The sequence below is a fragment of the Argiope bruennichi genome, chromosome X1, assembly GCF_947563725.1.
Source record: "Argiope bruennichi chromosome X1, qqArgBrue1.1, whole genome shotgun sequence".
Taxonomy (NCBI): Eukaryota; Metazoa; Arthropoda; class Arachnida; order Araneae; family Araneidae; genus Argiope; species Argiope bruennichi.
The window spans coordinates 117,003,635-117,016,446 of record NC_079162.1 but is presented as its reverse complement, the minus strand read 5'-3'; the positions used below and the strand labels follow the sequence as shown (position 1 = coordinate 117,016,446).

The 12,812-nt window shown below is 28.6% G+C and overlaps 1 protein-coding gene across 1 annotated transcript; it reads left to right on the top strand.

Moving 5' to 3' along the window:
* Window positions 1-468: 468 nt before the first annotated feature.
* LOC129959146 (DNA mismatch repair protein Msh6-like) lies at window positions 469-11,569 on the top strand. The gene is made up of 4 exons (XM_056071969.1): window positions 469-685; window positions 6,469-6,566; window positions 7,751-7,817; window positions 11,146-11,569. Exons 1-4 carry the CDS (start codon window positions 557-559, stop codon window positions 11,185-11,187), a joined length of 336 nt encoding a protein of 111 aa, XP_055927944.1. The 5' UTR covers window positions 469-556; the 3' UTR covers window positions 11,188-11,569.
* Window positions 11,570-12,812: the final 1,243 nt, after the last annotated feature.

Genomic DNA, 12,812 nt, shown 5'->3' with positions numbered 1-12,812 from the left:
GTATGCATTCATAAAAAATTTTGAAAACCTGATTCTCATCTCTGTAAGTTGTAACTCTTATTGATTCTGTACATAAAATATAGATCCACCACCCCCTTCTCTCTACATTTAAAAAAATATTCACTTCTCTCAAATCTTATTCTTTTTTCAAGTATTAAAAAATCTTTTATAATTATAATAGTTCCCCCCCCCCCCAAAAAAAAAAATCTTTCAGTTTCTTAAATTTAGTTTTTAAGTGTAACAAAATCTTTTATAAAACACCTTATAAAGAGAACTTTTATAAACTACTGCACTATAGTAAGTTTAATCCGTAACCCCCGTCAAACCAACTGAAATTTTTTCGCAAGCTTATGATATGACGTTTGAAACAATTGCATACTTCTCACTATGCCACGCGTGCAGTTTGCGGCTTTTTCTCTCTCCCCACCTACGGTTATAATGGAATGTTCGTTCTCCTTGAGCGTCTCTTCGGCAGACATCTGCAGTATTGATTTATCTCTTTTCTACCAGTGAGTGCGTCTCGAAATCTTGGTAGGATTGCACGCTAATCTTAAACATGATGATACGCAACTGTTTTCTTCGTATTTTCAATTCATTCTTTATTTCCTCTTCATATTTCATTTTCACATTTTCTCTGCATATTTTCTCATCATTCTGCATTCGGACAATCAATACTTCTAAAGCGGTAAGTACCCCCAAGTTTTTTAATACTGAAGTCTATGATATTGGTTAGCCGAGGCTATTTTATTTGAAATTTTAAATAATTTAGTGTTACAAATGCTAGGAATTTAAATAGTTCAATTTCGTTTTTATCAAAATATAGATTTATGTGTATTCTAGAATCATTTGTATGACAAGTTTCATTTACATATATATCCTATGGCTAACATATTAATTTTAAATGTTTTAATTATATAATCATATGGCTACCATTATATGATCAAACTTATGTAAGAAATTTAAGTTTTCTTATAATTTTCAATAACCAAGTAAAAATTGTATTCTTTGAAACAAACCCGGATTCATTGAGAAGGTTTTGGTATGATACTATGAAGTTGTTTGTTGTGCTTGTGTTTTTCATAAAAAAGATTTTTTTTCTTCTTCTGCAGATTGTTTTTGCATAATGTAACTCTTCCGCAAGAACTTAATCCATTTTTCTATGAAATGAAATAACTCATGCTCTTTGAATAAGTACTGTTTCAAGTAGGGAATGTTACTGAAAGAATTTGAAATCGTTAATTGTGTATAGTATTATTGTACTTGTGTTGTCGATGCACAGTCCCAATATCCAAAGTATGTTTTTGAATTTCATGATTCTAGATTCAATGATCTACACTGTCAGTGTGCTCAAAAATCCACAAATGTTTTCCTTTATTAATCAGTTGTATCCACTGGGGTACAAAATCCTTAACTTTTTTGATTCACTAAGAATAATATCCAATTCTAATTTTTTTTTTATATATCTATTATTCTAGCATGAAAGTAATTTGGTTTTCAACTTCTGGAGTTGAAAAAATATTCTAAAGTAAATTTTTGTAAATTTTTATCAGAAAAGTTTGCTTTTTAGTATTTATTTTGTAAAAGTGGCTGCAATCAAAGTATTAAAAAAAAGATGACTTATGAATTCTTGATTTCATATACTATTGCAGAGATTCAAATTAAATTTCATTATTTTTTAAAGTGTAGTATAAAGCATAATCCAATCTCAAGGTTAAAATTTTTTCTTGTGATATTTTTGTCTTAAACGGAAGCTTTTGTAATGGAAATTTAATTGAAATGGATACATTTAAGACAAGTGTACATAAAAGCCTAAATATTTGCACTGGCTTGAAAATGGAGAAGAATGTGCAGGTTATTCGTAAATTAATTCCTAATTTGAAGACTTTGATAACTAAAACTTTAAAAGTAATAAGTCAAATTTCACATGCAAATTAAAAACAGCATAGGAAGTTAAATTTTACACAAAAAGTATTGGAAGCTGATATAATCTTAATACCAATAAAATTCTTTCTGGTTATATAAGTATAAGAACATATCTCGCATCTCCTTTGAAACAACTCAGCAACTTTGAAATAACTTTTATACTATTTTTATATTTGTGAACAAAATTTGTAGAACCAATATAAGAAATGATTAACATACAATAAAAATTAGTTCTTAAATTTTTTTTTTTTAATTTAGGATTCAATTGATATTTTAATCTTAATTAAAAGTAGACAATAAGAATTTTAGACAATAAATGGAATATTGTCTAATATTCTTTTGTCTTTTCTTGTATATTTTACTCAAAATTTTTATATTTAAAATATTATCCAAGAAAAGATTTTTATCCTAATGACATATATACGGAAGATCAGCAGATTGAATTGAAATGAGTTGACAATGAGTCTAACGACCCTGATGTGATTAATTAAAAAGTTAGTTCCAGCAAGTCAGTTTTTTAACTAAACAGTTAGTTTCTGCAAGTACCATACTATATTTTTCATTCCTGTGTATGCATTTAGATTACTGGGACATTAATGAAATTTTGAATATTATGTTTTTTGTGTATTTTTGATCTATCATGTCTTCCTAAGTTTATAAATGAAAATTGGTTACATTCCATCATAAGTTTTAGCTGCAAAGGCCTACATACATTTCTAAAATTTCATGCATGGGAAAGTACAGATAGGCAAACCATTGATGGATAGTCTAAATTTGATAATCTAGTTTTGATGCTATATCCATGTACTGATATTTATCGATTTAGCTCTATTCTGTATTTATTTGTGTTTACATGTATTCAGACAGACAACATCCTCTGAAAGACTTCTTTCAAAGTTTGTTAGGAAACTAGAAATTTGAAAAGATTATGTACCAAATTTCATACACTTAATTCAGATCTTTTATTATATTCAGATGGACAGACATAATTTCAAAAATGTTCTTTTATACTCATGGAATTGTGTAGCATGAACATTCGTCAAGTTCTCCTGTTCGAATTATTTGATGCTTGCACAATTTCTTCTTTGACTTTTTCTGAGACCTTAATTAATATTTCTTGATATTTTAAAATGGTACTTTTTAATCTTTTATCATGAATTTCAGTAATAGAATTTTTTCTACTTGAATCGGGTACACTCTGAGCTCCTGCAGATGCAGATAGCATAGAAGCTGAGGCTGAAACGAAGGAAAATTTGAATAAAATTCAAAATTTATAAATAAAAACACCATTTTGCTGTTTTTGGATGTTTAACTATTTAGATAAAAGCAAGAAGACATAAGAGAAGTCTTTCCTTTACAGGCTGATTTATTTCCTTAATCATTTTTACAGGACTTCATCACAAATAAATTATTTAACATTTTTGACCAAGAAATCATGAAAAAATGATTGATTGTTAAAATGTGGTATAATGTATGCAAAATCAAGTCTTGTCTTCTTTTATGTAATTGCTTGCTTGATAATAAGATGCTATCTGACATCATTTCCCCCCACATAGATCGTTAAGTAATGGTATTTGTATTGTCGAACTGCACTGTTATTCTCTAATGATGGTTTATTAAATTGACAACTGAGGCCCTGAGATATTTAATGAGGCATATTTGGGTAACTGAAGATGTATCTGGTTATAAGAATTGTAAAGATAAAAAGTGGAATTGTTTATTAAATCTGTGAAATCAGACTTGAGATTAGTGTTAAAAGGACAATAGCCTCTCTAGAATTGCACATCTAGTTAAAAATATTAATTGAAATTATTTTTATTAACACTTGATTACTTGTTTTATAAAAAATAAAACTTGTGTCAGTGCTGTGGTTGTATTATAGCTGTTATTTTCATTGCAAGGATACAGAGTGAAGTTCCCGCTGTATCCACAAGATTCGTAATCTCAATTTATTCCATTTATGCACTTGATGACTTTCTTATTAAATGCCAAATTAGATGTAACAACTGTAACTTCATTCTGGGTTGAAAGGAAATAGAGAGGGAGCAGCCACACTCTTCATCCCTGCAGAAATGCTTTTTATCAGGAAAATCGTGATGCATCTGAACACCAGAAAAGTGTATAACAATTGAATGCTAATGATAAAATTAACATTTGAGTATCTCTCTATTAAAATTGAATTTTGTGAAAGAAAAGGTATACCATCTAAGAGATTCCAGTCCCGCAAATATCCTATATATATATATATGTATAAAATGAGTTAAATATTACTGATGTCAATTGCTAAATAAAACACATTAAAAAATCGTGGTATTTAATTACTTTTTTTATCTGGTGAACTAAACGTTTCCCCAGTTCCCACAGAATTAAATAAATTAAATAGAGATACATAATCCATGATTTTTTAATAACAAATATTTTCACTATTGTTATTTTTAAATATTTTTTCCAAATAACTATTATTTTAATCACACTTTTAATTACAAATTATTAATGAATATTAATAAAATTTATTAATTATAATTAATATTTTATTTATTAATTTATATGAAGTGTGTTTGAAAATATATTTATTTGTGCTTAAGTTTTAATTCAGATTTTTTTTTTTTGAAATCATTTATTTATTAGAGTAAAGCATTTTCAGAAAATATTTAAATAAAAAAATTTGTAATTAAAGTAATTAATACCTATTTTGTAATTAATGAAATTTTATGACTTTTAATGCACGTAATTTTACTAATACAGCTATGATGTATTTTTATTTGTAAATAGTATATTTAAGCAGCTAAGCAACAAGAGATTTTTTTTTTTTTTTTTCGAAAATTATGTAAATAGAAGGAGATTCATGAGGATCTCTACAGGATTAGCTTGTTAAAGGATAAAATTCACAAAAGTGGTTGGAGACTTTTACAAATTACGATCTTTAAAACCTTAGATGATTTTGTTAAACAGTATTTTGAATTTATGGGTTTATATTTAAATATGATGTTATTAATAATATATTCAAATTTTGGTTCAATTTGCCGCCATAGTCTCGAGACAGATTCAGTAAAAATTGCTACCATACCATTGATTTGTATTTCGTAACAATCGTTCAGCAATGTCAATATATTATATATTCGTTTCATTACTCAAGGTCGCTCAAGGTAGTCTTAATATAAATAAAATTCATTGTGGCTATGTATATATCTATGGTCCACATCTCCATTTTAATGACTTCACCTAAAATTTTGCGCACTCATAAGACATGAAAAATAATACTGATAATTTATCGAAGTACACAAATTAAATCTTAAAATGAATAAAAATTAAAAATTTGTCAATTTTTACACTGTTATTTTATTACGTGTCTTGATATCTTGTATTGGTCTTAAAATAGTGATTAACCCTGCTTAAAAGTTAGTTTAAGTAAATCGCTCAAACGAAGAACTTTTGTTTTATTACTATAGTACAGGCTGCCCCACAACGTATGCAGAGTCTAATAAATATATTTACAGATTCGGATGGAACGCATCAGAACGAATATTTTGATGTATAACACGTTGTGTCTTCGAAAATAGCATCGTAGTCTAATTAAAGTGAGAAGCTTGTGATCATAATACTCATTTTGACGTGTTTCATTCCGAATCTGTAATTATATGCTTAATACTTTATTGGACACCTTGTATTTGTGAACAAAATTTGCAGTGGTAATATAACAATCAATATTTTATGGAGAGAATTTGCCACTGAAATTTTTTTTAAATGTTTGATTCAACAGATATTTTAATATATCTATATACATTAATATGTAATGATATTTTAAAATCTAATTTAAACTTAATTAATTTCTTAACTTTCAGTTTAATTTAGCCCATATCAACTTCATTTTAAAATATTCTCTTATTTCCTGATCCTATTCCACTTTTTCTATTTATTTAATTCAACACGAGTTCTAAAATTGCTAAATCGGCTAAAAGCCGATAAGTTCCCACTCTCTGCGTGAAGGGATAAAAACTTCCCAGTCAAGCACATTCCTTTTAAAAGATCCCTGTGTTTCCCTTGTCTAAATCGCCACGTGTTGGAAATCCCTATTAAAATCTCACAGTATATATTCACAGGATTATTACACATTTTCATTAGCTTTTCCTCATTACCTTTTGTATCTTTCTGTGTTGTGCTCGTCGCTTCTGCTTGTACAAAAAAATCATGCCTTTCGGAATGGAACTAAAACGAAGTTAAAAATTCAAAGTGTCTTCTCTGACTTCGGCCACGACTCTTCTTCAATCATTATATATATAATATAGTTAATTAATCAGTTAATTTCTGCAAGTTATGTACTGTATTATTTGTTCCTGTAGAAGCATTTTGATTGTTCGAACATTAATGAAATTTTGCATGTTTCGTTTCCTATGTATTTATTGTGATCGATGTCTTCCAAAGTTTATAAAGGAAAATTGATTACATTCCTTAATTAAATTTAAATTCAGTTGTCTTCAAACAGGATAGTTATTTTCTGTTGAAGATTTATAATTACGATTTTATATTTTGAACTGTTTCTTTTAGATGGATGACCATATTGAGAGCTCACCAGTGCCTTCACCCACACCGTTGGACTACACACCAGGGTCCCTCGTATGGGCCAAACTGTTTGGACATCCATAGTAATTTCTATTTTCTTTTTCCGAAACTTAAAGCCGACTAGATAGAACTAAATGCAAAATTCTGCGAAAGGCCATATCTATATGTATTTGTATTGTCCATAAATGAATAAAAAAAATAGGAATAATGAAACACTTCAGACGCACCCTAATACAAACATTCGTACCCCACCCCCCTTCTTTCGACTAGCACATGCAAACATATGCTATCCGCAATATTTTAAAGAAACCTGACATACTGCGGATAGCATGCGTTTGCATGTGCTAGTTGAAGGAAGGGGGGGGGTACGAATGTTTGTATTAGGGTGCGTCTGAAGTGTTTCATTATTCCTATTTTTTTTTTTTTTCATTTATTTATGGACAATACAAATAAATATAGATAAGGCCTTTCCCAGAATCTTGCATTCAGTTCTATCCAGTCGGCTTAATGTTTAGCAACATAGAGTGATCATTCAATAATCTTTAAAATGTTGTGTTACTTAAAATTTCTAGGAAAATTTTCTTATTTTAAATCAATTATCAGTTTTCGGAAAACGTTAGCAATATGATCGATGTACGATCGTTTCCAAACGATATTATTTGAAATGTTTCTAAAAATCGTAAAATTTTGATATTCTACCACAAACAAATTGTGTTTATTTAGTCATCAGATCATTTAACTCTGTTCTAAAAACACATTTCAAAGGTTTGAGGATTATCTGAAAAGTATTCGGCCCTTAGATATTTTCGAAAAGAATCCGATAATACCCTTTAACTCCCAGTCCCCGTTAAAAAATGAATTTTTACTGGCGATTTTCAATTTTCTAAAGAGAGCAAAAAACTTTATAAAATCGTCAGAAATCTTTTCACAATATTATCCTGAATATCTTCTCTATTTCTGTATTCTCATAATCTTACCGAGCAGAATTTCCCATAAAGCCTCTATATATCGATGTAATACGAATTACGACATCGCAAAAGTGTAGAGGTAGCGTCCGGACATAAGAAATCGGGTAATTGCACAAATGACTCGATTTACTGTCCAGAATAGAGAAAAACACTATTTAGACCATTTTCATTAAGACCACGCTCTTATTTATATTCAATCAGTGCTCGAACGAACATAGATAAATTTTTAAATATTTTCGAATTAATTTTTATAAAAATAAATCCTGACATTTTGAGCAATATAACTTATAATTTTACAGCTGGCCGGCGATAATTGAGGCAGATCCAGACCTCGGAGAATTCCACCAACAAAAGGGGTCTAACCAGGTATGTTCATTAAAAATCTTGGATTTCGATAGGATAGACCTTTATGAATTTTAGAATAAATTTTTATGTTTGTATTAAGAGGGATGTGATTGGAGATGTAGAATCATTTCTTTATCTTATGTTCTTACACTGCAATATGCATTAGGTTAATATATTATTAGATGAAATTATTAGAGTGGTCAAATCAGAATTAAATAGATTTTGGAGGTATTAAAAAAGGAAATTCAGATTGGTGATAGAACCAGGAAATCAGTAATATCAGGTAAAAGTCGGAAAATTTTTCCGATCAGAAAGTATAAGTGGCAATCATAAATATGTAAAAATATCCAAGTCCGGAAAAAATGCCGACGACAATGTTATTATCTATAAATTAGTACCTTATATCTAGCCTGATTTATAATAATAAATGAAATTAATGAAGACTTTTATAAAAGCATAAGTTCTTGATTAGAGCAATTGATTTCTTATAGTTAGTTTAAAGAGTAATATTTTGGCCATTTCTCTTATTGAAATCTTAGTTAAAGTATTTTATTAGATATGTATTATTATATCTTCTTAAGCTGCAACATAACGAATGCAAAGAGCACTCATTAATTATTGACCTGTTCATTTTGAGCAAAGGCTAGAATAACCTTTCTTCTTTATTGTGTCGCTAAAGTAATTTTAATGTTACTTAGAATTATTTTGCAGTATTAGAAACAAAGTAATTTCCAGTATTTTTTATGTATAAGAAATGTCAACACACATTGTCACACAAAAAAATCAACACAAATTCCTCTAAAGATTGAACTGAAACATTTACTTTCGATCTTAAAGTTTCATTAAACAAGCTGAATAAATTTATGAAAATGGTTTTGGATATAGTGGAGATTGAAAAAAAAAAGTTTTAAATTATATGGCTCCCATACTAGAAAAGAAAATGTCAATTAGCAGTGTTTCTTTTACATTCCGTAATACACATCCAAAGTTTCACTTTTTATCTAAAAGAATTAGCAGATATATGCTTACTTTTAAATTCAGTGACATTTCATCACAAATTTAGTTGGGAAATTTATACAGTACAGAAACGGTCGTATGTAAATTTTTGTTCAGTGGACTTAGAGCCACAACAATCCCTAAAAACGGAAAATCCATCACATGTCCAGTCTTTTCTATCCGATGGGGAATTCTTTCAGTTCAAATTAATAAATAAATAAACATGATGGATAGAGTATGGAATTGGTAAAAAGGGCGATTTAAAATGGTTAATTACTCTTGATCAATTTGACTGATCGATATAAGAAGAGCATACTGGCGTGCAGAGCCAGCCTTCTCTGCAAAGATGCCTGGATGCGAGAAGCCATTTGACCCTAGATTTTTTTGTTAAGTAAGAAAAAAAAATTACATAAACGAATGTACAATACAATTGTATGTTTATTTAATTCATGCTTTTGGTTTTGCTATTATTACTTCAGAAACATAATCATCTTTATTTCATCTAAAAAGAAAATGTCAATTAGCAGTGTTTCTTTTTCATTCCGTTATGCACATCCAAAGTTTCACTTTTTATCTAAAACAATTAGCAGCTTTTAAAAATGTTAAATTTTGGATTTCAATTTTTTAAATTTCTTGCTTAAATTAAAAGATGAGAGAAGGACGACTGTTTTTGCTTGAAATAGTTTACGGTTAATGTCAATTTTGTACAATATTGCAAATCATATTTTTACATATAAAATAAATGGCATTTCTTTAATTTAACCCAGTAGACTTTTAGCTTCGAATACCGTTGCTTTATTGTTATTTGCATGATTATATTCTACTAGGGCTTTACAAATTTGTTCAAATTGTGTGTACACTGCTTTAATTGAATCTGTTTTGGCTTCCCAGAGTATCGCGTAATGACATAAGGGTTATATTTAAATGTTTTTGTAGAATTTCCTATCATCTTTTAGATGCATAAAATACGCAATCGAAAAGTTGCAATATTCAAAATTTTACAATGTATATTGCTGTAATTGGCATCCCAAATTAATAAATTACAATGTGATAGGCAAGGGATATCAATTTTATGAGGATTTAGAGCAATTATTTTAGATTATACATCGTTATATTTCCCTTTCACGTTTCTACCGTTGACGTATGCCTATCCTTTACAATTCATAATATTTAAATCAAGCTCACTTAATGACCGTTTAATTAAAATCAAACGCTCATGAGTTCCAGTTGACAGCTTTCTCCAGTTATTATAGTCACATATAAATCGTGAAGCTTGTTCATTTCCGCTTCTTTTGGAAAATAGTGTACAGTAGAAACAAAATATCAGGTCCTGCATTTTGAAATGAATTAACCAGCTGCGAACCTGCTTTCACCATTTGATATTTTTTGAAGTAGTACGTAGTGGAAAATAATCTACTTTCAACCTTCTTAACAAAAAAATCCTTTGTGTTGTATAGGTCCGGTTTTAACACAAATTATTCCAAACTTAACAGTTATGATACTTCGCCATAAACCTAGATCATTATATTCACTTGTTATTGTTAGCCATAAACCTAGAGTATTAAATTCACTTGTTATTTTTAGTCATAAACCTAGAGCATTATATTCAATTGTTATATTAATTGTTATTGTCATTTTCTGATTCGATCATATTTGAATAAACATACGATACTTCAATAAATTTCACAGTTTCATTGTAAGACTGCATAGTTTGTGCAAAACTTTCTTCTCCAGTTGAAGCTTAATTGAACTTCTGAAATCGGAACAATTTCATTGTTAGAATTATTTCGTATACAAGAAAACAGATCTACTTGTGACTTCTTAAAATTTAATTTTTCTTCTTTTTTTCTTTTCTAATAATTTTCTTTTTTGACACTCAGGGTGACATTTCCTTGGCATGATTGGATCTTACGATGTGAAACGTTATGTGGAATAAGTTATTAAGATATTTTATACAATTTAACCTAATAGATGAGGGAAGTGTCCGTAAATCTACTCACCTTATGTTTATAATATATTACTCACTTGCACTACACTGCAATATATCTATAAACTTAGTAAATTTCCAAACTAGTTGATTGTTCCAATTAAATTTCTTACTTTCTTCTATTATCCCACTATTATTTTAGTTCTTGATCATGTTGGGACCCCCTGATCGTGGGGCCCAGGTGCATAGCATCTGCTGCATCCCTCAGATGGCCGGCTCTGCTGCCGTGCCTGTACGCGCTCCTTTCTTTTCATTAGAGTTTAAAAATAAGTATTCGGACGATAACGTCCGGATTACCATTTTTTACATTTTTAATAACAAAAAAATTATATTATGTAATCCTATAACATTGCAACATCTTTTCAGGATATCCGTCCGATGGGGTGGAGGCAGAGATTGAAAGGATGAGCCAACACCACACAAGTGAATACATTTAAAATTCTATCATTTTGTATAAAACAACATTAATGTCTCCTTAAATAGCTCTTTATGTACTGTGTTCATTCTCTTACTTCGTATTTTCTTGATTCATGATTATAGATATAAATAACGCTATTTTATTTTCAATTGATTACATTTAAGTGGATGTAAAACTAGCAAAAACCGATAATACGTTAATTACTGATAATGTGACTTTGGGAAATGCAGTTTAGGACAGAACCATACATATGTTCAGGATCAGCTATTGAAGAGATTCAAAACCCATACCTCGCTCATCTGATTACAAGATTAGCATATTTTACTAAGGATTATGAATCATCTGAAGCAACCAACATGTTTTTCTGTAAAGATCTAGCAGATGGTAATTTTTTGACATTTGTAGGAACTCATGCAGATAATGAAAAAAGAAATAGTTTTACCCTTTAGAAAACCATTTTTTTTGTTATGGTATATTGAAATACTTTTAGGATTGAGATTTGCTTAAGAAAAGTGATTCATTTACCTTATTAAAATTTAATGTGATTTATTAATTATTTGTTTAATTAATAAATAAGTAATGAATCAATACATACAATTTTGTGCCAGATAAGTTACTAAAGCATCTAATTTTCTGTCTTATTGATAAGTATCTCAGAACTTATGCTAATCTACATAATTTCAAAGATTAATGATTTTGATTTTAAGCGTACTCCCCACTGTCTTATAAAGGGTTAAAAGAAAATTAAATTGAAAGAAAAGTGTAATAAAGGCTTTCATGACAAAAAATGAAGAAAAAGAATAATTTGGATACCTTTGTTTCGATTGGATAGATTTTTAAATATTATAAAAATTATGTTAAATTGTATGTAGATAAGCGTATTTCCCAATATGAAATGAATATTTCTGGTGTTGACTTATAGCATTCTTCACATCACTTAAAACGCTGTTTTTTCGGTAAAAATAGGGCCTATATACAAATTGACTGTGAAAATTTTTAGGTCCAAAATGCGACAGCGTGTTATATATATCCCAAATGGTTTTAATGGACAGTGATAAACAATGGTCTGCCAACGCTGGCATGCGGCTATAAATTCCGTAAAAAAAAAAAAAAAAAAAAACTGAAACGGCTAAATTATAGTTAAATGAAAGAAAATAAATCGTCTGAGAATTAATTGTTATTTTGAAAAATTATAATAATTTATTTATTTTGTATTTTAATTGTCACAAATAAAAATAACTGTCTGAACCTAAAAAAAAATCTTAGGAGGACGTGATGGTACCGCAAATATGCCCTAAACATTCAAAAAGGGCTTAATATAAACATTATTGTACATTTTATATAAATAATTTATAAAAATTTTTGTTTGTATGCAGCGTGTTCAATTTTCAAATAAGTAAAACTCACTTAATTTTAAACATACAAGTATGTTTAAAATAACTGAATAATTGAATATAACTGATTTATTTTTGTAATGATATTCTTTTATAAAAAAAATTAAAGCTTTTTATTTGATTAAATTTGTTTAGAAGGGAGCATAAAAATTTAAAAAAGTGTAACTTTTACAAAATTAACTGATATATATATATATATTTTATTAACATGCTTTTATTTC

Excerpts from the sequence above, each read along its gene's own strand:
- LOC129959146 (XM_056071969.1), top strand. The coding sequence starts at position 557 with ATGATGATACGCAACTGTTTTCTTCGTATTTTCAATTCATTCTTTATT. Across the intron at positions 6,567-7,750 it reads AAACTGTTTGGACATCCATA|CTGGCCGGCGATAATTGAGG; the intron begins GTAATTTCTATT and ends ATAATTTTACAG. Across the intron at positions 7,818-11,145 it reads AACAAAAGGGGTCTAACCAG|GATATCCGTCCGATGGGGTG; the intron begins GTATGTTCATTA and ends ACATCTTTTCAG.